The sequence below is a fragment of the Nicotiana tabacum genome, chromosome 6 (genome assembly GCF_000715075.1).
Source record: "Nicotiana tabacum cultivar K326 chromosome 6, ASM71507v2, whole genome shotgun sequence".
Classification (NCBI taxonomy): domain Eukaryota; kingdom Viridiplantae; phylum Streptophyta; class Magnoliopsida; order Solanales; family Solanaceae; genus Nicotiana; species Nicotiana tabacum.
In genome coordinates, this window is record NC_134085.1 from 54,221,392 (window position 1) to 54,245,642 (window position 24,251).

Here is a 24,251-nt window from a genome sequence, read left to right on the forward strand (position 1 = left end):
TTCTTAGTCATGGGGGTTGAAGAGACGAAACATGAAGGGCTATACAAAATTAGGATGGAGGTTGGGGAAGAAGACGAAACAGGGGAAAGGAATCGCTGGGGTGTGAGTTTGGGAAGAAGAAATGGGTTATATTTTTTTCTCTTTAATTTGTAAAGAAAATAGTTAAAAAGGAAAAAATAAAATAAAAAACTTAATTTCAGATGAATTTTGTAGTTTTCATGCGCTTCTTTTATGTGTAATACACGTATATGACACATGGCAAAAGAGGTGTGTAATTGACACACTTTTAAAAGTTTTAGTGTGTAATACTATTTCCGTGTTTAATAGGTGTGTAAGAGAGATTTAAGTACAAGGTCGATGGGTAAAGTATGTATTTTGCTAATTTTTTACCAAAACTATCTTTCAATTCGTCGAGATCCATTGGGTGAGCTCTCAAGACTCATCAAAATCTCTCTTTTCAACATTGGCAACAACTCTTAAGACGAGTCATTTCGTCGGCTGCAGTGTCCTCGACGTTGAAGGAGGCTTTCTTAGTTTTCTTTTATATGTTTTATAAAAATATTAGTTCCATTATTTTTAATATCTCTTAGTCTAAGTAGTAGTGGCAAAATGGTTAAAAGAAAATAGTTAATCATCCATATTATTCTTTAAAAATGGGTTGGATAATGAATTTTTTAAAAACGGGTCAAATATAGATAAGAACCATATTATCCATTAGAAATGGATAACCAATGAGTAACCAATGTATAATCAATGGGTAACCAATTTATAACCAATGAGTTTAACTTTTATATTTATAAAACCTCAAATTGAGGGTTCCTCTAGTTTGGAGAATAGAAATTCTCCCAAAAGTGATCATATTTAACAAATTATGGATAATGTAGTTACCTATATTATTCGTCGGTTAATCTTTTTTATCCGTATTAAATATGAGTCGGGTCAGATAATTGATTCATTTTTGTTTTCGACCCGAATCATATCTGACCCGCCATTTTGCCACTCCTAATTCCATGTATTTTAATGGTCAAAGTTGTCTGCCAAATTTTTAGAATCTAGAAACGCGTAAATGATAGATTCGATCAAATTTTCAACGCCCGAAATTGGGCAATTTTTTCCTAGTCTACCCAGCTAGCCATGGATTGCATAACGAAGATGTGGTCGGTCTTGAAGAAATTTAGGAAGGAAGAAGAAGATGTACCAAATCTGTTCCTACAAAATGGAAGTGCACTGTTGGAAGAGCTTATTTCTTTTTCTAGTGGAACATATGACATTCCTATCCGTAGTTACAGCGCTCAACAACTTGTTAAGGCCACAAACAACTTCGCTGGACGTGTCCATGCTAGCACCTACGGTTACATCTGTAGAGGAACTCTGCAAGGCCGCTCTATCTTGGTCAAAATGTTCATAAATATTCCAGGTAACCAACCATGTGGAGGCGGAGCCAAGTTTTCAAGCATATGGGTTCAGAAATTTTAAGTTATTGGGTTTTAAATTAACAATTTATACATATTCAATGAATCTTTTAAGATAAATACAGAGTTCGAACCAAAGCTACTTGGTTCGGCCGAACCCACTCTCGACACTCTAGCTCCGCCCCTGTGTGTTGTAAGAGAGTGGGTTCTCAAATTAATTCATAATTTTATCTATGCGTGTTTTTAGCTTAAATATATATGGTTCACAAAGTAGTGTAGTAGGTATAGTTGTGTTGAATTAAAATCTTGGATCCGCCTTTGCAGGTAATCCGGCCTCACATTCCGACTTTGACATTCTTGCTGGAGCTGTACGTGACATTGCAGTCACATCACTAATGAGCAGAGATAAGAATGTTTTAAAGATTATAGGTTGTTGTTTGGAATTCAGATATCCAGCACTAGTGTATGAGGATGCCAGATTCGAGATTCTCGCTAATTTCCTTGACCCCAATTGCGATAAATTGTTAAGTTGGAAAAGTAGATTGAAGATTGCCAAAAGCATTGCCAGTGCAATTCTTTATCTACACACTGCATTTCCAACTCCCATTATCTACAGGATCTTGAACCCCCATAACATTATCTTGGACCATCATTGTGTTCCCAAACTGTTTGATTTCTCATTTGTTATTTCTCTTCCTCCTGGAGAGTTGCAAGTGGAAGATGACTTGATTTGGATTCCTGGCTATTTCGATCCAGAGTACCAATCTTCAAGGTTTGTCACTCAAAAGACCGACGTCTATAGTTTTGGTGTGCTTCTACTTGTGCTCTTAAATGGACAAGGTCCTATATGCAGGGCCAATGAAGATGATCCAGAACACATTGTGAATTATGTAAATGACCATATTCACAAGGACGATCAATTCAAGCAGATTGTGGACCCTAAAATCTTGAACGAATCGAGTGTAAATCATCAACAGCTACAAGCTTTCATTAATATCGCTTTAAGATGTGTCCAGGCTAAGGGAGAAAATAGACCAGATATGCTCGATATTGCAAGAAAGATCCTGCAATTTGAGTAATGTGTGGATTGAAACACACCTCTCATTTGCCTTCTCATCTGTTTAAGGCATTTGTATCTTCTCTCTTTAGTATTATTTCACTTGTATTTTTGGAGTGGAATAAAATATTGGTTGTGTCCGAGGAGTAGGCAAAATTAGCCGAACCTCGTAAATTCTGGTGTTCCCTTTATTATTGCTTTATTGTCTTATTTATTATTTGGTGGCTGTCATAATTTTTGGTATAGTAGTTGTGACTTATTCACACTATATACATTTGGCTTCCGCAACAATTGGTATCAGAGCCAAGGTACTGTCTAAGTATGCTCTGTGGTTGCAGCATAGTCTGATCTTCCACATCAGAAAAGATTTATCTTGGTAACTGAGTCAATGTTCTGTCTGAGTATGCTCTGTGGTTGCAGCTTAGTCTGATCTTCCACACCAGAAAGGAAATAATCTTGATTTGTGTCGTCAGCTATTAAATAATATTTGTGTCAAAGATGGGAGACAATAAACAAGAAGAATCTACATCAAGTGTCAACAATACGTCATCATTGGCATCTTCGCTTATGACAAGAATTGTGTCAAATGCGAAATTTGCGGTCGAAATATTTGACGGGTCCGGACATTTTGGGATGTGTCAAGGCGAGGTTCTAGATGTCCTTTTTCAACAAGGGCTAGATCTGGCCATTGAAGAAAAGAAACCAGATGTTATTGGAGAAGAAGATTGGAGAATTATCAACCGTGTTGCTTGCGGTACAATTCGATCCTACCTTGCTAGAGAGCAGAAATATCCATACACAAAGGAAACTTCTGCAAGTAAATTATGGAAAGCACTGGAGGATAAATTTTTGAAGAAAAACAGTCAAAATAAATTGTACATGAAGAAGAGACTGTTTCACTTCACATATGTTCCTGGTACCACGATGAATGAACATATCACCAGTTTCAATAAGTTGGTCACAGATTTGCAAAATATGGATACAACTTATGATGATGGTGACTTGGCCTTAATGTTGTTGGCGTCACTTCCTGATGAGTACGAGCACCTTGAAACTACTCTACTCCATGGAAATGACGAAGTTTCTCTCAGAGAAGTTTGTTCAGCTTTGTACAGCTATGAACAAAGAAAGCGAGAAAAACAGAAGGGCGGAGAAGGAGAAGCACTGTTTGTGAGGGGTCGTCCTCAAAATCAAACGAGGACAAAGAAGGGAAGATCCAAGTCAAGATCCAGACCCAGCAAAGATGAATGTGCCTTTTGTCGAGAAAAAGGGCACTGGAAGAAAGACTGTCCGAAGTTGAAGAATAAGGCCAAACATAACAATGGAAAGGCCATTATGGATTCAAATGTAGCTGATTGTGATGATTCAGACTTCTCATTAGTTACAACAGAGTCATCAACATCTTCAGACATATGGTTGATGGACTCGGCTTGTAGCTATCATATGTGTCCCAACAGGGACTGGTTCATGGAATTTCAAGAAGGAGAATATGGAGTCATCCACACAGCGGATAACAGCCCTCTTACCTCATATGGCATTGGTTCAATACGATTAAGGAACCATGATGGAATGATCAGAACATTGATAGATGTTCGATATGTACCGGATTTGAAGAAGAATCTCATCTCTGTGGGAGCCCTAGAATCAAAAGGGTTCAAAATCATTGCAGAAAATGGAGTGATGAGAGTATGCTCCGGTGCACTAGTGGTAATGAAGGCTAATCGGAAGAATAATAATATGTACCGCTATCGTGGCAGTACAGTTATTGGGACAGCGACAGTAACATCCAGTGACGACAAAGAGGCAGAAGCAACCAAGCTATGGCACATGCGCTTGGGACATGCTGGAGGAAAATCCTTGAAAACTCTATCAGATCAAGGATTGTTAAAAGGAGTAAAGGCTTGCAACTTGGAGTTTTGTGAGCATTGTGTCAAAGGGAAACAGACAAGGGTTAAATTTGGTACAGCGATCCATAATACTAAAGGCATTTTGGATTATGTACACTCTGATGTTTGGGGTCCTTCCAAAACACCTTCATTGGGTGGGAAGCACTATTTTGTAACCTTTGTTGATGATTTTTCCCGAAGAGTATGGGTGTATACAATGAAGAGCAAAGATGAAGTGTTGGGAATTTTTCTCAAATGGAAGATGATGGTGGAGAATCAGACAGGCAGGAGAATCAAGTGTATTCGCACAGACAATGGAGGTGAATACAAAAATGATCATTTCAATAAGGTCTGTGAAAATGATGGCATCATCCGACACTTCACTGTTAGACATACACCACAACAGAATGGAGTGGCAGAACGTATGAACCGGGCCTTGCTGGAGAAGGTATGGTGTATGTTGTCCAATGCTGGCTTGGGCAAAGAATTTTGGGCTGAGGCAATTACATATGCATGCCACCTCATTAATCGTCTACCATCTGCTGCTATTGATGGCAAAACACCATTTGAAAAATGGTACGGAAAACCTGCTGTAGATTATAACTCTTTGCACGTGTTTGGCTCAACTGCATATTATCATGTGACGGAGTCAAAATTGGATCCAAGGGCAAAGAAGGCTATTTTTATGGGAATTACTTCTAGAGTCAAAGGATATCGCTTATGGTGTCCTATGACAAAGAAAGTAATATTCAGCAGAGATGTTACCTTTGATGAATTTGCTATGGTAAATAAGGTAACAGAAGATACCAAACAAAATGAAGGTGCTTCTAAGCAGGTGGAGTTTGAGGGAAAATTTATTTTTCCTACACAAGAAGCAGAAGAAGAAACAAATGAAGATTACCCTCTGGAAGGAGAGCCAGTAGAGGAGATTCCAACTCAGGAATCTCAACAACAACTTGAATCAATAGCAACCAGCAGGCCAAAAAGAACAATAACGAAACCTGTTCGTCTCATAGAGACGGTTGCTTGTGCAACCTCAATTGTAGCTGATGATGTTCCTACTACTTATAAAGACGCTGTCCAAAGTTCAGAAGAAGATAAGTGGAGGATTGCCATGAATGATGAAATACAGTCCCTTCATCAGAATCATACATGGAGATTGGCCAATCTCCCGAAGGGAAAGAAAGCAATTGGGTGCAAATGGGTATTTGCAAAGAAGGAAGGATTTCCTAACCAAGTAGATGTTCGCTACAAAGCAAGATTGGTGGCTAAAGGATATGCTCAAAAGGAGGGAATTGATTACAATGAAGTGTTTTCTCCAGTTGTAAAACATTCCTCCATTAGAATTATGTTGGCTTTGGTAGCACAATTGGATTTGGAACTAGTTCAGATGGATGTAAAAACTGCGTTTTTACATGGAAACTTGGAGGAGGAAATCTACATGACTCAGCCAGAAGGATTCAAAGTTGCTGGAAAAGAAAATATGGTGTGCAAACTTGAAAAATCGTTGTACGGATTGAAACAATCTTCTAGACAATGGTACAAGCGATTTGACGAGTTTATGTTGCGGCAAGGGTACAAGAGAAGCAAATACGATCATTGTGTGTATTTGCACAAGCTTAAAGATGGTTCCTTTGTATATCTTCTCCTATATGTTGATGATATGTTGATAGCTTCCAAGAATTCGGAAGAAATTGATAAGTTGAAGATTCAACTGAAGAAGGAGTTCGAGATGAAGGATTTGGGTGAGGCAAAGAAAATTCTTGGCATGGAGATAATTAGAGATAGACGTTCAAAGAAACTCTGTTTATCTCAAAAGGAATATTTGAAGAGAGTACTTCAACGTTTTGGCATAGATGACAAGACTAAGCCAGTTAGTACTCCACTTGCTTCCCATTTTAAGCTAAGTACTACTATGTCGCCAATGGATGAAGCTGAACGAGAGTATATGTCAAAGGTACCATACGCAAATGCTGTTGGTAGCTTGATGTATGCAATGGTTTGCACAAGGCCTGACATTTCACAAGCTGTTGGAGTTATTAGCAGATATATGCACAATCCAGGGAAGGAGCATTGGCAAGCTGTGAAATGGATTCTACGGTATATTCATAATACTGTAGATGTCGGGTTAGTTTTTGAGCAGGAAGACAATCAGTTTGTAGTTGGATATTGTGACTCAGATTTTGCGGGTGATATGGACAAACGAAGATCAACTACTGGTTATGTGTTTACTTTTGCAAAGGCACCAGTTAGTTGGAAGTCTACTTTGCAGTCAACAATTGCTTTGTCTACAACAGAGGCAGAGTACATGGCTATTACAGATGCTGTGAAAGAGGCAATTTGGCTTCAAGGATTGCTAAAGGAGCTTGGTGTTGAACAAAAAGGTATCACAATTTTTTGTGATAGTCAAAGTGCTATTCAATTAGCGAAGAACCAAGTTTATCATGCAAGGACGAAGCACATTGATGTTGGTATCATTTCGTACGAGAAATCATAGAAGAAGGTGGAGTCACGGTGAAGAAAATTCATACTACAGAGAATCCTGCTGATATGCTGACAAAGGTGGTGACTGCGGTCAAGTTTCAACATTGTTTGGATTTGATCAACATTGTTGAACACTGAAGATTGAAGATGAAGACACAACCAAAATTTGTTATTGAGAGAGAATTGAAAATGTGGAATTTTGCCAAGGTGGAGATTTGTTGAAGTTTGGCAAAATGCCAAAGTCCCACATTGGTTGGGAGTTAAGTTTGGGGGGATTTTTCCCCTATAAAAGAAGGCCTAATGTTTAGGATTGAAACACACCTCTCATTTGCCTTCTCATCTGTTTAAGGCATTTGTATCTTCTCTCTTTAGTATTATTTCACTTGTATTTTTGGAGTGGAATAAAATATTGGTTGTGTCCGAGGAGTAGGCAAAATTAGCCGAACCTCGTAAATTCTGGTGTTCCCTTTATTATTGCTTTATTGTCTTATTTATTATTTGGTGGCTGTCATAATTTTTGGTATAGTAGTTGTGACTTATTCACACTATATACATTTGGCTTCCGCAACAATTGGTATCAGAGCCAAGGTACTGTCTAAGTATGCTCTGTGGTTGCAGCATAATCTGATCCCACAAGACATGCCAAACATAATCAGTGTCGCAAAAGAACTCGAGAATCAACATGTTGTTTGCATCAGCAAGAGAATGAACATTTCTAACTTCCGGAGGCTAACTTTGTCAAATGCAGTCAAACCTCATAGTATAACTTGGTTTTCAGACTCAGTGGAGAATGTAGAATTTAAATGTTGTGGGTTCTGAGTCGATAGAGTTATTTTTGAAGTATATATCCAACTCAATCTGTACTTATTTCATACATTATATAGAGTCCGACCTCAAAATATTAGCTTCTCTTGATCTGTCAACCCATGGTTGAATCTGTCACTGTTCTTGTGTTCAGACTCTTCTGTAGGCAAGAATTTTGACAATCAATGTCTACCTTGACATTATCTAGCAAAACAAAATGGAGTGTTCTGGTAAGAAAAGGTTCATATTATGCAAGGAAAGCAAAACAAGAAGCAGCAAAAAGAAGCCTGCTATCAACAGGGCTCTTGCTAGAGGGTTGATCTATCCCTTTGTTGCATTGTCTTACAACCCAGTCCATATGGCTATGAGCTTTCCGAGGGGCATTTGTATCTATACTCATTTTTGATGTCACAATTGAAGTTATACCCACTTTGCACAAATATTTGCAAGTCTACCCATAGTAGGATCAACTTCATACTTATCGGGACTGAAGTTAAAAAAAATGCAAAAATTGCACTTAAGATGCATTTAAAGCCAAATAGGTTTGTAGTGCAATAAATATTTTCATTCACTTAGCCAAATTAAAGGTGTAGGGAGAGAACAAAACCCGGAGAAGGTAATTTCGAGTCCATTTCCAAGGCATGAAATCTTAATGACATAAACAAGGCATTGCTGGTTCTTTAAAAATGAAAATGGCAGACCCAAACCAAATGATATTCACAATATATACAAGTGACAAACAGAAGGGGCAGTTACATAGCGTATAGCATTTGTCTGGGTAATAGACTATAGACAAAAAGCATAGAGGCACGTATACTGATACTAGCGGAACAAATTATATATTGCAAAATTATCCTTTTTCTTCAATACAAGTGGCAAATAGAGTTCACACTTGAAAATTATACAACATTAGTTTGTCAACAAGGATAACAATGGGATTTGTATTACAGGTAACTTGATACAACACCACAAACAGAGGACGAAAAAAAAAAAATACAAACAGAGGACAAGAAGAATCTCAGCACCAAAATTCCCGGTTTCTGATGGAGACTTGATTATCCACTCGAGAGTTGTTCTCAAGAGTCCACTTTTCAAAAGTACAGTCGACAAAGTCATAGTAGCCACCATGAATTAAGAGCTCCCCTTTATTCACCTTGTCCTTAATCCATGGGTACGTAAACAAATTCATCAATGAGCAGTTGACTGATTCCTGGATGTACAAGTATGTGCATTGCGTCAATACTCAGAATAGCTTGTGCATGCATACACACAGAAAATTCTACAAGTTACAATGTCTAACTGCAATTTCGAATTCCTCATTCCAGATTAGGCCACCCATTCCAATTACAAAATACACATAATCCAGCAAACTTTTACAGCATCAGCATGCACACACCGACACTCAGCACTCTATTTTGAAAGCACTGACACATGAATTCGCGCTAAGAAGCATTCAGTATTATATATTGCATATAATTCAAATTAGCAGGACCGGGTGGAGCATGTGACTCTGAAACTAGACATGATTTTTTTCTGAAGGGAAAAGAAATTATGAAGAAATAATTAATACGTGCAACTATTAAGTGTCTAAAAAAAAAAGTGGCAAAATGTATGGAAGTTCTAGCCAAAAGAAAGAGGAAGACACATGCATTCCAGTGATCAGAAAGGATCCATGGCATGACTTTGGGTGGTTATACCTCAAGTGTATTTAAACTGCATTATAACAAAAACATAAATGAAGTGTGGAAAGGAGATTGCACCTTCTCACAGTGCTTGCATTGCTGGTCAAAGCTGAGGTTGGAAGCAGCAGCTTTTGTGCTTGCCCGGGCAGACTTTCCAACTACTACCCAACTTCTAATGAAGCTACAAGGAATTAATAGAAGAGCTTATTACACAGCAAGACTATTTTACGGCTTTTCATAAAGCAATTAGTTTGTTAGAGCCTCTAACAAAACTTAGTAAGAAGAGACACTAGCCAAACCTTGAAGGTGTTTCATTGTCCATACTCATTAAGGCACGAATGCCTCCACAGCGGCTGTGACCAATGACTAATATGTTTTGGACCTGCAGATAAAAGAAGACAAACCCGAAAACTTGAGAGAAAAGAAAAGATGAGAGACTAATCGCCGCAAGTCCCCACTCCCTTTCCCAAAAGATAAAAAATAAATGTAAGAAAAGAGGGCATGAACCAAAGAGAATCAAGTAGAAAATTAGAGGAATTTGAATAGGAACTTCAATCTCATTGGTGATGACCAAAAGTAAATAATCTCATCATCGCAAGTGTCTCTTGTGTTTTGGAACATTTATGACTTATAACACATAACTTACATCAAGTTGAATAAAGTAAATTCATCATCAAAATCATGTTTTAGAATGTCAATGAGTTCCAGTCCAGTTAAATCGAAGGTCTCGGAATTACGTCATCGCGACATCCTGTTTAGAATTTCACTTCTCAACTAACTCGATTCCATATTCTACAAATTCTTATCACCCTAACAAAGCATAAAGATAATAGAAACAGGCATCTCAGCAGAATATAAAAGGAAACATCACATTGTAGAATTGTTGTACAAATACTACTCACTTTGAGAGTATTAACAGCAAACTCAAGGGCTGCATTTGTTTCTGAAGGACCATTCTGCACAAGAAGAAAATTGAAAACGTTTATTCTGAGCATTGTTAATACACATCCTTAGCATTGCAACGCTTGTTCACCATCAAGGAAAACGACATTTATTAAGTGCAAGTGCAGTATGCATCACCTCATAGGGAGGCACCAGATTTGCCACATTGCGGACTACAAAGGCTTCTCCTGGTTGAAATCCTAGTATGTTCGAGGGACACACACGAGAGTCTGCACAAGAAATTACCATAAACTGCCCTTCAAATTGTCAGTCGAGATCTTCAACACATGACCACAAAAATAACTTTATGGATTGTAATATGGAAAGGAAGGGAAAAGAAGAACAAAATACAGACACGAAAAATAGAAGGAAAAATGAAGAGAAATGTTTTGTGTTCTCTCCACTTTCCTTCCTCTTTCATTATTAAACCAGACAAGGGAAAGGGAAATTCCTTGTCTCATTAATTTCCAAGTAACATCAAAATTGAGTACCAGCACAAAATCCATGCTTGGAAAATGTCTAAAAGGTGAAAGAAAGTTACCTTTGGTGATTGTGTTTCTGCAAGACTTTGAAAATGCTCCAAATTTTTCCTAGTCCAAACGAAGGAAACAAAAATCAAACGAAAAGAAGCCTTTACTGTCAAACATGCTAAACAACAGTAGCAGCTTCTGATGGTGCGTACATGTATTTGTCCTTCTTGTAATTCAAAAATCTATGCTTCAACGTGGTGAATTCATTTGATTCACTTTCGGTCACAACACTCATCTCTTTTTCATCCATCATTTCTTTGGTTAGGGTCATTGGTTCCTTCAAGGCTTTCAATTTTAGAGCAGAGTTATACCTGCAGCTTAAAAGTTATATTCTGAAATCAATTCGTGAAATTTATATATTGATGGTAAAGCTAGAAGCTCTTAATGCATGAACACAAGGAATTCTGCAATAAACTGGCAGTGACTGGTCCAAATAGAAAAAAGGCAGGCTCATTGCCCAAATAGGATGATCAAGTACGGGAACCAGGAAAAGAACCTATCTTTACATGAGGCATTGATTATTTATAGTTACAATAATTTATGCAATATCAAAGAAATTGAATTGTAAGGAGTTCTAAGCAAATAAAAGAATCTTAGCCTGGAAAGAAGTCAAAGGGAAATCCTGAGCAAGACCTTACTTTTTAAGCTACCAATCACACAACAAAATTGATACTTCAAAACAAAACTGCGCATCACTAAAATTTAGATACCAAAATTCTTAGATAGACGCTTTGAATTTTTTTGGAAAAGCAATAATATGGGTACACATATAACACCTCATTTCTAAGATAAAACACTATAAAGGCATAAACAAAAAATGTAAAAGCTTTGCATTCCGAGAAGAAAGTGAATCTGGGGGGATAACTAGGAAAGGAAAGAAAGAGCGGGGTCTAACGATTCCAAAGCTTACTTGGGCAAATTCAACAATCTGAAATGGGGTTGTTCAATTCCCAAGAATCTCAACTGGGTCCTCAAGATCTGCACCAATTAGCCAACTCCCGCATCAAAAAAGCAAGAAATAAAACAAAAGCAGCAGAAAGATGAGATTGTTTTACCCTTGAATGATCCACAGAGGAGGAGTTACAGAGGGAGGATGATTGAATAACAGACCGAGCCATGACAGAGAACTTGCAAAAAGGGCTTTGTTGATTACTAGCCGTGCAGGTTTATTATAGTTAAAAACTTAAGAAGTTAGTTTGTAGTTTGTACCATGTGAAGTTGTTGGTTGGATCTAACTACATGTATATTATAGTATTGTATAGTGAGTGACAGGCAACTGTTCCTCTCCAAGAAAGACGGAGAAACCAAAGTCTTTTAAATCCGAGGCACTCCTATTTTCAAAAAAAGATATTTGGCTATCGCCAGTTTAAAAGGTACAACAATTGAACGTAGTTTACAATTAGCTTACGCAGCTGTCACATTGTGCAAAATTATTCCTATTTCGACAATAACGACTTCCTTGTTAAAACGGCTCTTCGTTCAATCTAAAGGTCAATCTAGCTCGTCTTGGGCTCCATATGATCCTATGGGCCATTAATGACATTACAGATTATAGTTAGGGTTTAGGTTGGACTTCTAATTTTCACTTTAATGCTAACCTCAACCTGTGTCCAGATTTTCAGCTTTCCGAACAGACCATAGTTTTCCAAACATAACTAGCCAATATCTAAAGAAAATTTGCAAAATTATAGCAACATTAGTTATTTTCATCAACGGCACCTAAATATTTACATATCCTAATAGCTGTCAAATAAATGATCCTAAAAGTCAGCTGGACAATAATCAATCCCATAGGAAACTGTTCCTATTTTTTTGCTCAAATTTTTAATCTTCCATAACTGGTACAATCCTTCCATTTTTTTGTCTTCCCTTTTATAATGCCTTTCTTTCTTATTTTCTTATGCAAAATTCTTCTTTGCATTTCCTTCGTTAGAGTTTAAATTTAGATAATAACATATTATTTTAACATGTTATAACTTTGATCGGTGGTGCTTATATATTTTCGATTTAAATGGTATATGTAATAAGTTATATAATAGTGGTATATATAAAGTATAATACACATTTATAAAGAATATGTATGGTTTATTTTGTTTATTTACATATTATGATGTATATATATAAAATTTATATGTGGTATAAAATACATATAAAAATTATATATGACATATTGATGGAATATTTACATTATAAATTATCACAATATAATATACTTGAAATATATTAAAGGTATATTATGAGTAAAAAATAAAATTATACAGTAAAAAGTTTGAAACTTAAAGAAAAAAATACTAAAATTCCCATTGTGCAACCTCGTTAAAGAGCGGATTATTTTTTAGATATTCTTTTTTTAGAATCTTTGATATATTTGGTAAGTGTTATTTATGGAAGAGAAGAAGAAAATTATGGAAGAGAGAGGGAAAATGGATCCCTTAGTTAATGAGTTACCAACATGAAAATGCTAAAAAAGTAAAAAATGTGCCAGTTTTGGAATAAACAAGGATTACTATCATTTATCAAAATAGTTTTTAAAAAGAGAGCAACCATGTAAAAATTTCGTTGCGGAAACTATTCATTTTGGCTTCCAAAGTAAAAAAAAAAAATATTACTTAATATTAATCAATTTATAAAATTCTATGAATTTGATCAAATGCTACTAATCTTAGTCTAATTGGCTCCCTCTCTTTATCTACCTCCTCCCTCCCCCCTCTTTCTCCCTCACGTAACCAATTGTTAGAAAAACTCCGATAACATATACCAATATGTAGAAATGGCAATGGGGCTGCGGGTGCGGGGCAAGATGCGGTGCGGGTGCGGGGGAACACAATTGCGGGGCGGGGAGGGGGTGCGGCGGGCAGGTTGATGAAAATCTTTTTAAAACTTTAGCGGGGCGGGTTGCAGGTTACAACTTTTTTCTATACCAGCTTCGTTTCATTTAAATGCACTAACCTTGAATTTCACTTCATCGCCTCCAATGACTCTCGTTCTCTCAATTTGGCTTTTCTTTAGATTGGTTTTGACCTTTTCAATGTATAGTTTCATAGATAATTAATGTCACTAAGTTACATTTATTTGTTACAAGTATTTATTTGACTAATACCTATCCAATCATTATAGAAAGAAAGATTTTTCCCGAGTACTTACACCAACTTAGAAAAGCTGACGTAATTAATTTACAGAATAACAGTTTGAGTTTCATTGCTAATGTCTAATTTATAGTCATTCTCAACTAGTTCAAGTTACTCAACTGACAGAGTTTACTAATTTCTAAAAGTAAATTCCTTCCTTAGCAAACTGTAATTGTGGATTATTTATAAGGTAGTTAATATTCAAAAGATTTAAGTAAAATCTATCACATCTTCAATGCATTATACACCACTTGGTTCCTCCGGTGAAGACAAAGTACTCTCTCGGAGAATAATTGCAATATATAATATAAATAAAATTTCGAAGACAATTCATATAAATTAAAATAGGTACTTGTTCTTCAAATTAAACTCATACAAAAAGAAAAACTTCTCTTTAATGGGAAGAAATGTTTTTTTTTAAATGGGGCGGTGCGGTGCGGGTTGAGAACTGAAAATTTTACTATACGGTGAGGGTTAAAGTCGTAGCGGGTTAAGGCTGAACCCGCCCCACCCTATCACCATCCCTAATACCTTGTGAATGAGCCCATCATCAACTATAGAGCTGCTTATTTCTCGAATAGCTCATATAAGCACTTCTGTCATGACCCAATATCCCACCAAAGGTCGTGTTGACGCCTAACATTCTTGTTAGGCAAGCCAACATTCAATGACAACAATATAAGCCAATTATTAAATCATTAACAGAATTTGAAATAGATATGAAAGCAGAATTAATCTCAAAAATAACATCATGATATACATAAGTCTCAGGTAGGATCTAAACACGATCACAACATTCTCAAAATCCAGTGTCACATCATTACGAATATCTATCAAAGTAAATAGTCTCAATTGAATAACAATATTTGTCTGGAAAGAAAGTAAATAGAAAGAAATAGATAGACAAGGGATGGGGACTTTATGTGATGCAGATTGAACAAATAGAACAGCTCACCACGAAGTCCCAAATGCAAGCACCTAGATAGATGAATGGGTACGACTAGTTCTTGCCTCTGAATTAATACAAAATGTACAAAAATATAGTATGAGTAAAAAACAGTATTTAGTAAGTATCAAGTACAACCTCCAAGAATTAATTACGAGGGGGCGACACTAATACTTATTAACAGTTTAATAAGCAAGTAAAAGCAAAAATAAATAAGAGATAAGGCATGATATCATTGAATTGCTACAAAAGTAAAGGCACAGTAAGATCCGGCAATAGACATGCTTTTCATACACAGACACAGGAAGTACAATTCAATGTCAAATATCTCAATTACTTCCAAAATAAATTATTATATAAACCAATCATTGTTTATATGTGAGACATACTATATGAGTCTATGATGCATATGCATAATCATGATCCAATCTCAATACCACACGGCACAAATCCATATGCCTGACACTGGCTAAGTGTCCAAACAAAGCACCAATCTGGGTGTGTGCTCTCACAGGGTCCAAAGTAATATGGGCAATCACCTGACTTCGGATATTCGGATCCATATCCAAGCTCTCTTTGTGGCATGCAACTGATCCACTAATCAATAATATAATCCATAATCAACATCTGCTCATAATGTTTGTCATGTCCCAAATTAGAGGGCTATGGCTGGCACCCGGGTCATACCTGCTGAGCACCAACGTATATTTTATCTGACCTTTCTTATTATCTATAAGGGCCGACGTGATCAACATAAATTGTAGACATGAATCATGAACAACCAACAATGATAGATAATGGCATGAACATACATAACATTAACCGGCAAGGATGTCATGAAGCTATATATAAGGTACGAGCTGCCAAGCTTCCATGAGAGACTATAAATCAAAAATCAGTCGACAAGGCAATCTACACTATACATGAGTCGACACTTGTCTATGAGCCTCTAAAGGAACATAAGTGATATAACATTGTCGGAAGAGGGCCCCGACATACCCATAATGTCAATAATAAAAATGCATACCATGACCACGGCAAGTCTGAAGAAGGGATCTCGCCAATAACCGCTGATATGGGCAGCCTACTGTGGTGGGTGAGCTGCATCTACCTGTCTATCAGGACTTACAGCACGACATGCAGCGTCCACAAATAAAAGGGACGTCAGTACGAATAAAGTATGAGTATGTAAGGCTGGAAGGCATAAATAAGAATAATAATGTAAGAAGGGATAGAGAATATATAACCTCTAATATCCGTGATGGGTTTTCAATGTCTTTGCCTTATGTTTTGATGATTTAACAAACTTACTGTCAAGAACCAGATAGGGAACCTGACACACTTGGTACACATTACAAATGAACGGATTCCAGTCTGGACTCCAGCTAATGTGAACTACTGCAAGTGTAGAAAATGAAGAAACAAGACAAGGACCTGATCCCTTGTGTTTCCCTGACAACAGCACGAAAGTCAATTGTGCACAACTAGAAAGTGACTACCACAGAAATAGTGCACACAGTGCAGCAGTTTTGCAGTCACTTGCCTTTGACCTACCAAGTGCTTACATCATTCAAGTGATGTCATCAAGGGTGTATTAATAAGAGCATTAGAACAAAACATCACTTGGACACTTGAGAATTCACTTCAAGCATTCAAGTCTTCTGAAAACAGTGAACTCAATTCTCAAGAGCTTGAAGAACAAAGTTAAAAGCTACTACGAACCAGTTCCTAAATCTAGTATTTTGCCATCCTTAGTTGAGTTGTAACTTTGTGATTGTTCTTATTGTAATTCCTAAATTGCTTAGCTAGAAGCGTTGCTTAGGAACTCCCGTGTAAAACCATAAGCTTTCTGAGTTTGTGTTGTGACTAGAGTTAGTCATAAGTTAAAGTCTTTGTAACTAGTGAGTGACAAAGTGGCATGTGGTAAAGAGTATCACAAGTTAGTTGAGTTGAAGTCTTTGTAATAGAGTCATTACAAAGTGGCTTATAATAGAGTATTTACAAGTTAGTGAAGTTGAAAGCCTACAAGTGTAGGTCGTGGTTTTTATCCCTTTGAGTGGGATTTTTCCATGTAAAAATCTCGTGTCTCATTTACTTACTCTTTCATTAGTATTCTCAGTGAAAACTCATAGAGGACCAGGTACTCTATAGTTTGGTGGACTCATATAAACTAACAATCTGAGTGCCTCTGAAGGCGACTGACATGAAATACATGTATATATATATATATATATATATATATATATATATATATATATATATATATATATATATATATATATATATATATATATATATATATATATATACTTTTAAAAACATACGCCTCTATAGGCATCATCATCATCATATCGTACCCGACCATAATAGGCTTAGTAAAAACATTCTCGGCCATCATAAAGCTCGGTAGAATCGTACCCGATCACAAGGAGCTCGGTAAAACCCAACTGATCAGTGGTTGCCCAATAAGTGTCATACTCGGTGGACTATAGTACAGCTCGGTAGAGTAAAATAGGTACATATATATAATGCATATTGGACTCATTGGAATCACATTATTAACCTTTCGAAGTGACTTAAGATCGGTAACCTCCGTACACGTTATAGGGACTAATTCTTCATCATGGATCTTATAAGAATCAGGAAGTACCAACAACATTGATAACATAATAATAAGAGAAGCATTATCAACATCAATCATTCCATAAAAGGGAAACAATGCAAGTACTGCTAGCTTCTAAGAGTGGAGTATATTTGGAAGCTCATTCATTACAAAATGTATAATCGGAGTTATATAAAAGAAGGAAAGGGATAGCCTCACATATCTTGTATATAATGCCCAACCTCAAGCTATGGAAATGTCATGACTCCTCAATCTACAACAAGAGAAATGACACTATCATTATTGTTTAAGCGTTGTAACTATTATATATCGACCGCACCCTATTTTACGATGAAACGGACAGCATCTCCCCTATTTATGTGACTTCTCACAAGTTAGAACAATCACGAAATAGACCAAACAACATTAATAATAATCATATAAATCCTCCCAAAATAGTCCACCAACCAACAACATTACTAACAAGCCTTTCGATAAATAACTTACAAGTTCTAGCTTCAACGACTTAGACGCAACTTGGATAATCTTAAATATATATAGAGTAAGAGGTTCCCCACCTTTAATTATATATAACAACTCCAGTTTAACCTTAATTTACCACGAAATATCCTTCTAATGCTACCACAAGAACAAAGAAGCGAAACTAGCAATCAGTTAGGATTTTTCGGCAATAGAATCACTTTGGAAGACTTGAAATCCCATAGGGTTGATATTAAAAACTTGAGGGAGTATTTATAGAATACAAACCACTTAAAACACCCTCCCACACGAGCTGGAACAATACAAAAATCAGCAACAACAAGAAGAACAAGAAACTTACTAGCGCCATGGTATTCCCGACATTGATTTATGTTGTTTGCCCTTTGTTTGGGCCTTGGATCATGAGAGAACCTTGAGAGAGTGTTTTAGGTGTCTAGGGTCCGAAGAGAATGAAAAATAATGAGTTAAAACGGGGCTAAGTCATCTCTTATATATCAATAAATCTCAACCGCCTATGTGGCCCCCATAGAGAGCTCCTTGCGTAGTCTTGCGAAAATGCGAATATCTCTCTTCTCCGACATCGTATCGACGAAAGATTATTGAGTTATAAAATAGACTCATATATATTCAATTTCGTGGATATATCACCCCATAATTCCAAGTAAATTGGGAGAAAAGATTAGTAACATTTGACATAAAGTTTAAGTTAAATTATGAACGTAAGTTGAGACAACTTTTGTCGACTTTTGTTTCATAACTCATTTGACTTCAAGACTTATGATACGGATATTATATGATTCAAATACCATAAAACACGACCTCTTGAGAATATTAAGTACCTCTAGTTTTACCCGAAAATACGGGTTATAACATCCTTGATTTGTTTAACTTCTAATACTTGTGAACCACTCTTATACACCTTTGTATCGTTTAAGACCAATATGATTAACTTCTTATCATCTCAACGATAATCTATTCTCAGATTTACGTCGACTAACTTACAGCTATCACACCTCCTTTTTTCTGTGGGGATAGGGAGTGTTTCCAATTTAAGTGTGATTAATCAAAATGAGATTATTTATTTTAATTAGAGTCACCACTTGGAATAATTTTATGGTGTCCCAAGTCACTGGTTTACTTTAAATCCCAAATCGAGGAAAATTTGACTCCGTTTAAATTTGTGAAACTAGAAGACCGGGTAAGGAATTCTGTTAACATGGGAGAAGGTGTTATGCACTCCCAAATTTCGTGGTTTTAGCATGGCCGCTTAGAAATTTATACTTGGCTTATTTTATTTAATTATTCATTTTAGGACCTATGTTTATTTTATCTTTTACGCTACTAATCACTCGATAACTCGTATTTAAAGAATTATCTTAATACGAGTTACGCGTACGTATACTCGTTTTAGTTTGGTGCATCAAGAATCACGTCACGCGTACGTGTATATAATTCACAACACTTAGTTTATTTAAGAAAAAAAGTTTGGTCAAAGTCGCGCAAACACGTACTTTGAATTTATTTGAAAAAAAATTACAATCACGTCATGCGAACATGTACACAATTATGATAGTAGTTTAAAAATTGCGCCTAAAAGCATTTCTACGAGTATTTGATTAAGGCATTTTATTTAATAAGAATGTTTGGCCATGGTCAAGCGAATGTGTACCTTGGTTTATTTTTGGCATCACAACTATGTCACACGTATATGTACGTAATTGTAATAGCTATTTTGATTATGAATATACCTTAAGTTGAAGTTATGTCTCTAAGCTAAATATCCTATGTCATGTAACTAGGTGTGAAGATTCAATACTATGTGATACATTTATTCAATTTAGTTGGGCAGCTTATGTATTAACTGCCCAATGGATCTATATTTAAAGGAGCATTGGGCCTGATAAAGGTTGAGTCCAAATGAACTTTGGCCCAAGACGCGTATCGTCCATTATTTGGACCAGCTAATGAATTTAATTCGAAAAGAACTTGGGTCTGACTAAGTCTAAATGACTCTGGCCCAATGCATGTTTTAGTGCAGTTAGATGAATTCAATCAAAGATGATTTGGGCCTGGTGATGACTGAGTCCAAATGACTCTGGCCCAATGCACATTTTATTAACAGCTAAATAGAATTAATCCAAAGATGATTTGGGCCTAGCGATGATGAGTCCAAATGACTCTGGCCCAATGCATATTTGTTCAAACGAATTTGAGACAAATTTTGTAATGGGAATTATAGGATTTTACTTATATTTCAGTTACCTTTTTAAAATAGTATGCTAAGGGGGACTGAGACACGAGTAAAGTAAATCAAAATCTTGTTCAATTCGATAATTTTCTACCTAAGTCTTTTACTTCTTATGTTAACACTATGTTAAAGTGATTAGTTTAAAAATCATTGTGTATTTAAAGTTTTAGAATGTAAATGTTTTTAATCAAACTATCAGCTTGATTTATTAACCGAAACCTAGAATACAATTCCATGGACCCAATTGATTTGGGCTTGAAAATGTATTATGGCCTACTATCCAGTTTGCTCGTAAAAACCCAATTTTCATGATCCAAAAACTAACAAATTGGAATTACTATGTTTAATTGTTTTGAATAAAAGAGTAAAGCTATAAATATATCAAACTAACTCTTTATACAAGAAAATATAGAAAGGACTAACTTATTAACTAAATGATGAGATTAATTCTTTAATGTTGACCAAATCTACCTATTACTACTCTAACAAGTTTCTGAAAAGAAAAATACTGTTTTTACTTCTTCTATTACATGCAAACGTATAAATCTTCTAGATGAACACATGAAGCTTAAACCGATTTTAGCAATTTTCAGAACATTTTTAACATAATGCTAATATAACTTAAATAGAATAAACAATGTAAATGACTAGTTCTACATGGTTTCACACATAACTTCCAACTAAACAACTTTAAACCACATGATTCATGCAGTAATTTAAATCATACACCAGACCATATTTAAACAAAACACAAACTCTTGATAAACAACAAATTCATAGTCAGGATAACAACAAGATTAAACCTTTACATTGTTTAGAATAGTACATTGATAGCAGCAAGAAAACAAACAGATAAAGAAAATGTCTCTGAAAAGCTTGAGTAAAACAGCGGCAGGGAATACCAAACAGGAAACCAAAACTGCTTCAAATTCAAATTCAGAAATCCCGGAAAAATATGAAACTGGTAGGATTTATTTGCTAAAAATAAAATAAAGAGACTCAAAAGCAGTGCAGAACTAATGTATTTTTAGGGAATTTTCTGCGTGTATCTATCTGTGTATTTTTATGTCTATCTCTAGGTCGGTCCCTAATGAAGAAAAAAGGTGAGTGTTAATATAGAGTGAGGGAGTGAAAGGGACAAGGGTCAAGGTACCAAAAACGAATCTGCCAGCATTCTCTAAAATTAGGGAAAAGACATCTTTCCTCAACAGAAATATGGATAGCTATCCAATTTCTAGTACCTTCTTATCACAAAAAATGGACAACTGTCCAATTTTTGGATATTTGAGAACCTATCCTTATCCTTTCCTAGTCAACTTGGGACAGTTGTCCCTATTCTAGAAGCTTCCTAATATTTACTAAAAAAAATCAAATTAAAAAAGTCCCAAAATAACCCTTCAGGGTTTAAATCGCCTCAGAACCAGGTCTGGTTCTGGGGCTGAATCGTGTGACTCTGGTCTAAAAGACCTTGGGCTCTTAATCATTACTATTATTGTGGGCCTGTCTCTTACAAACAGGCCCAACTTTTGAGCCAAGTTAAATGGGCCAATCAGTGAAGCCTAATCCCTAACACTAACAGACAAAACCAAACATGCGTTTAACTAATTACTGGTATAATTTAACTTAAGTAATTCTATTTAATGAAATTAAATAACATAACAGATTAAACAAATGAAGACATAAACATAAAATAATAAAAATAAACTAGTTGAGGGGGGATTAAAAGAAAAATTTGAAAAAGGGGGCAGATCTAGGGTTTTTGGGAATCTAGATCTGAGATCCACCAAGTTTAGTGGAGTTTTTAGGAGATCTGTTGGTGTGGTAGGGTTCTATGATATGATTTTGGGTAGGTTTAGGGTTTCGCCGCCGCCGTGGGCGATTTTCGGCGGCGGTGTACGGCGGAGCTAGGGTTTCTAGGGGTTTTGGATTTAAGATCTATCAGTTTTGGTGGGTTTTTAGGAAAGCTATTAGCGTAGTTGGGTTAAAGGGGATGCAGGGAGTGTATAGTGAGATTTTGGGTGGACTTGGGGTGTCGCCGCCGCCGTGGGCGATTTTTGGTGAGCGACGACGACGAGAGAATTTAGTGGCGGCTAGGGTTTGATTAGGTTGAAGAAGATGGAGAGTGAGGGGGCTTCTGGAGGGCTTAGAGGTGTTAGGACACTTATATATTAAATAGGGTGGGAGTTCCAAGCCGTTGGATCTAAGAGAATCAACGGCTGAGATCAATTGTTACCTAAACGGTGCCGTTTGGTTTAGTTGGGGGACGGGCTAAACTGGGTATTGGGCGATTTGGACTGAATTTTTGGGGCAATTGGGCCAAAATTGGCCCAGTCCGATTTTAAAAGAAAACCCCTTTTCTTTTATTTATTTTTCTTTCTCTTCTTTGATTTTAAAGTCTAATTAAATGAAATTAAATCCTAAATTAAATCCTAAATCAATATAATTTGTAAAATTAGGCTAATTATCCATTTATACTATTTACATAATTAATTAATCCTAAATTAATGAAAGAAAATTACTAATTTAATACTAAAAGCTAAAAATATAAAAATAAATATTTTTTTTGTGATTTTTGTTTTAATAAAATAATTAATTAACGACTTAACCTTAAAAATGCAAATAACAATCTAAAATACAATGCATGAAATTTTGAACATTTTTAGGGTATTTTCCATGATTTGAAATATTAAATGTGCACAAAAATGCAACCAAATGCAAACAATTAACAAAACGTACCTACAAAATTCTATAAAAACGAAAATAATTTAGAAAAACCTATTTTTTAATTTTGTAGGAGTATTTCTAGTCGGACAAAAATTACGTGCTCACAGGCGTGATCTAACGTACGTGAATATGGGTTGCAACACTCTCGCCCTTAGGAATATTCGTCCTCGAATGTAAGGGTTTATAGGGAGTCTAACTCATTGTGAATTTCAACGGAAATTTTTGGCCGAGTTTCCCCTATAAAATGGACACTAGCCAATCTTGCAAGCAGTTAAATCCAACCTATGGCCTCACAAGGCTATACAAAGCATTATGGATATGTACATTATCTGCATATCACAATTGTGTATTAAGGAAGAGTATTCTCAAGATATTGCTTACCTCATAGAGCCGTTTAAGCTTCCATTGCATCCTGTGTTCCCTCGGCATCCTCGTTATCTTCAATCTAGAATAGGTAAGGGTATTTAGACTTCATCTACTCTTCTTCTTCCCATGTCATTTCTTCTGTATTCTTGTTCCTCCACAATACTTTGACATAAGCTACATCCTTTGTTCTCAGCTTGCGAACTTGTCGATCTAATATAGCTACTAGCATTTCTTCATATGATAGATCCTCTGTAACTTGTACATCTTTGATAAGGACGACCCGAGAAGGGTCTCTAATAAATTTCCTCAACATAGATGCATGAAATACTGGATGGACAAATTCCAATTCGGATGGTAATTCTAACTCATAAGCAACCTGTCCAATTTATCAAAGAATCTTGTACGACCCGATATACCATGGACTCAGCTTACCTTTCTTCCCAAAATAAATAACATCCTTTATCAGTGAGATCCTCAGGAAAACTCAATCACCAACCTTAAACTCCAGATCACGACGTCGGACATCAGAATAAGACTTTTGCCTGCTTTGTGCCGTCCTCGGTCGTTCTTGTATTACTTTCACCTTCTCAATGGCTTGATTAATCAAATTTGGCCCATATAATTTGGTTTCACCGACTTTGAACTATCCAACTGGTGATCTACATATCCTCCCGTACAGTGCCTCGTACTGGGACATTTTAATACTGGAATGATAGCTATTATTGTAGGAGAATTCTATGAGTGGAAGATGGTCATCCCAATTCCACTTGAAATCTGGAACACATGCTCGTATCATATCTTCAAGTGTCTGAATGGTGCGTTCAGCCTGTCCGTCAGTCTAAGGATGGAATGCAGTGCTGAGATTCACTTGTGTGTCTAAACACTCCTAAAAAGACCTCCCAAAGTTAGCTTTAAATTGAGATCCTCGGTCTGATATAA

General features: G+C 36.1%; 2 protein-coding genes across 4 annotated transcripts; one reads left to right on the plus strand and one right to left on the minus strand.

Moving 5' to 3' along the window:
* Window positions 1-1,043: 1,043 nt before the first annotated feature.
* On the plus strand, window positions 1,044-2,686 carry LOC107819530 (non-functional pseudokinase ZED1-like). Of its 2 annotated transcripts, XM_075254754.1 has the most exons (3): window positions 1,044-1,417; window positions 1,737-2,184; window positions 2,266-2,686. In XM_075254754.1, exons 1-3 carry the CDS (start codon window positions 1,135-1,137, stop codon window positions 2,489-2,491), a joined length of 957 nt encoding a protein of 318 aa, XP_075110855.1. In that variant the 5' UTR covers window positions 1,044-1,134; the 3' UTR covers window positions 2,492-2,686. The 2 variants fall into 2 exon arrangements, with proteins under 2 accessions (XP_075110855.1, XP_016501131.2); XM_016645645.2 differs by having other exon boundaries at window positions 1,045-1,417; window positions 1,737-2,686.
* Window positions 2,687-8,463: 5,777 nt separating this feature from the next.
* LOC107803029 (beta carbonic anhydrase 5, chloroplastic) lies at window positions 8,464-12,160 on the minus strand. 2 transcript variants are annotated; one of them, XM_016626624.2, is made up of 9 exons: window positions 11,853-12,160; window positions 11,708-11,775; window positions 10,950-11,108; window positions 10,809-10,857; window positions 10,406-10,519; window positions 10,228-10,281; window positions 9,625-9,707; window positions 9,404-9,506; window positions 8,464-8,853 (listed from the first exon to the last, which is right to left on the minus strand). In XM_016626624.2, exons 1-9 carry the CDS (start codon window positions 11,913-11,915, stop codon window positions 8,662-8,664), a joined length of 885 nt encoding a protein of 294 aa, XP_016482110.1. In that variant the 5' UTR covers window positions 11,916-12,160; the 3' UTR covers window positions 8,464-8,661. The 2 variants fall into 2 exon arrangements, with proteins under 2 accessions (XP_016482110.1, XP_016482109.1); XM_016626623.2 differs by having other exon boundaries at window positions 10,950-11,114; window positions 11,853-12,136.
* Window positions 12,161-24,251: the final 12,091 nt, after the last annotated feature.

What these genes read in the sequence shown, in the direction of transcription:
- LOC107819530 (XM_016645645.2), top strand. Translation starts at nt 1,135, where the DNA reads ATGGATTGCATAACGAAGATGTGGTCGGTCTTGAAGAAATTTAGGAAG. An exon ending in AATGTTCATAAATATTCCAG is followed by an intron (nt 1,418 to 1,736) that starts GTAACCAACCAT and finishes CCGCCTTTGCAG; the next exon opens with GTAATCCGGCCTCACATTCC.
- LOC107803029 (XM_016626623.2), bottom strand. Translation starts at nt 11,915, where the DNA reads ATGGCTCGGTCTGTTATTCAATCATCCTCCCTCTGTAACTCCTCCTCT. An exon ending in CAGAAACACAATCACCAAAG is followed by an intron (nt 10,520 to 10,808) that starts GTAACTTTCTTT and finishes TTTGAAGGGCAG; the next exon opens with TTTATGGTAATTTCTTGTGC. An exon ending in AATGCAAGCACTGTGAGAAG is followed by an intron (nt 8,854 to 9,403) that starts GTGCAATCTCCT and finishes TTGTACATCCAG; the next exon opens with GAATCAGTCAACTGCTCATT.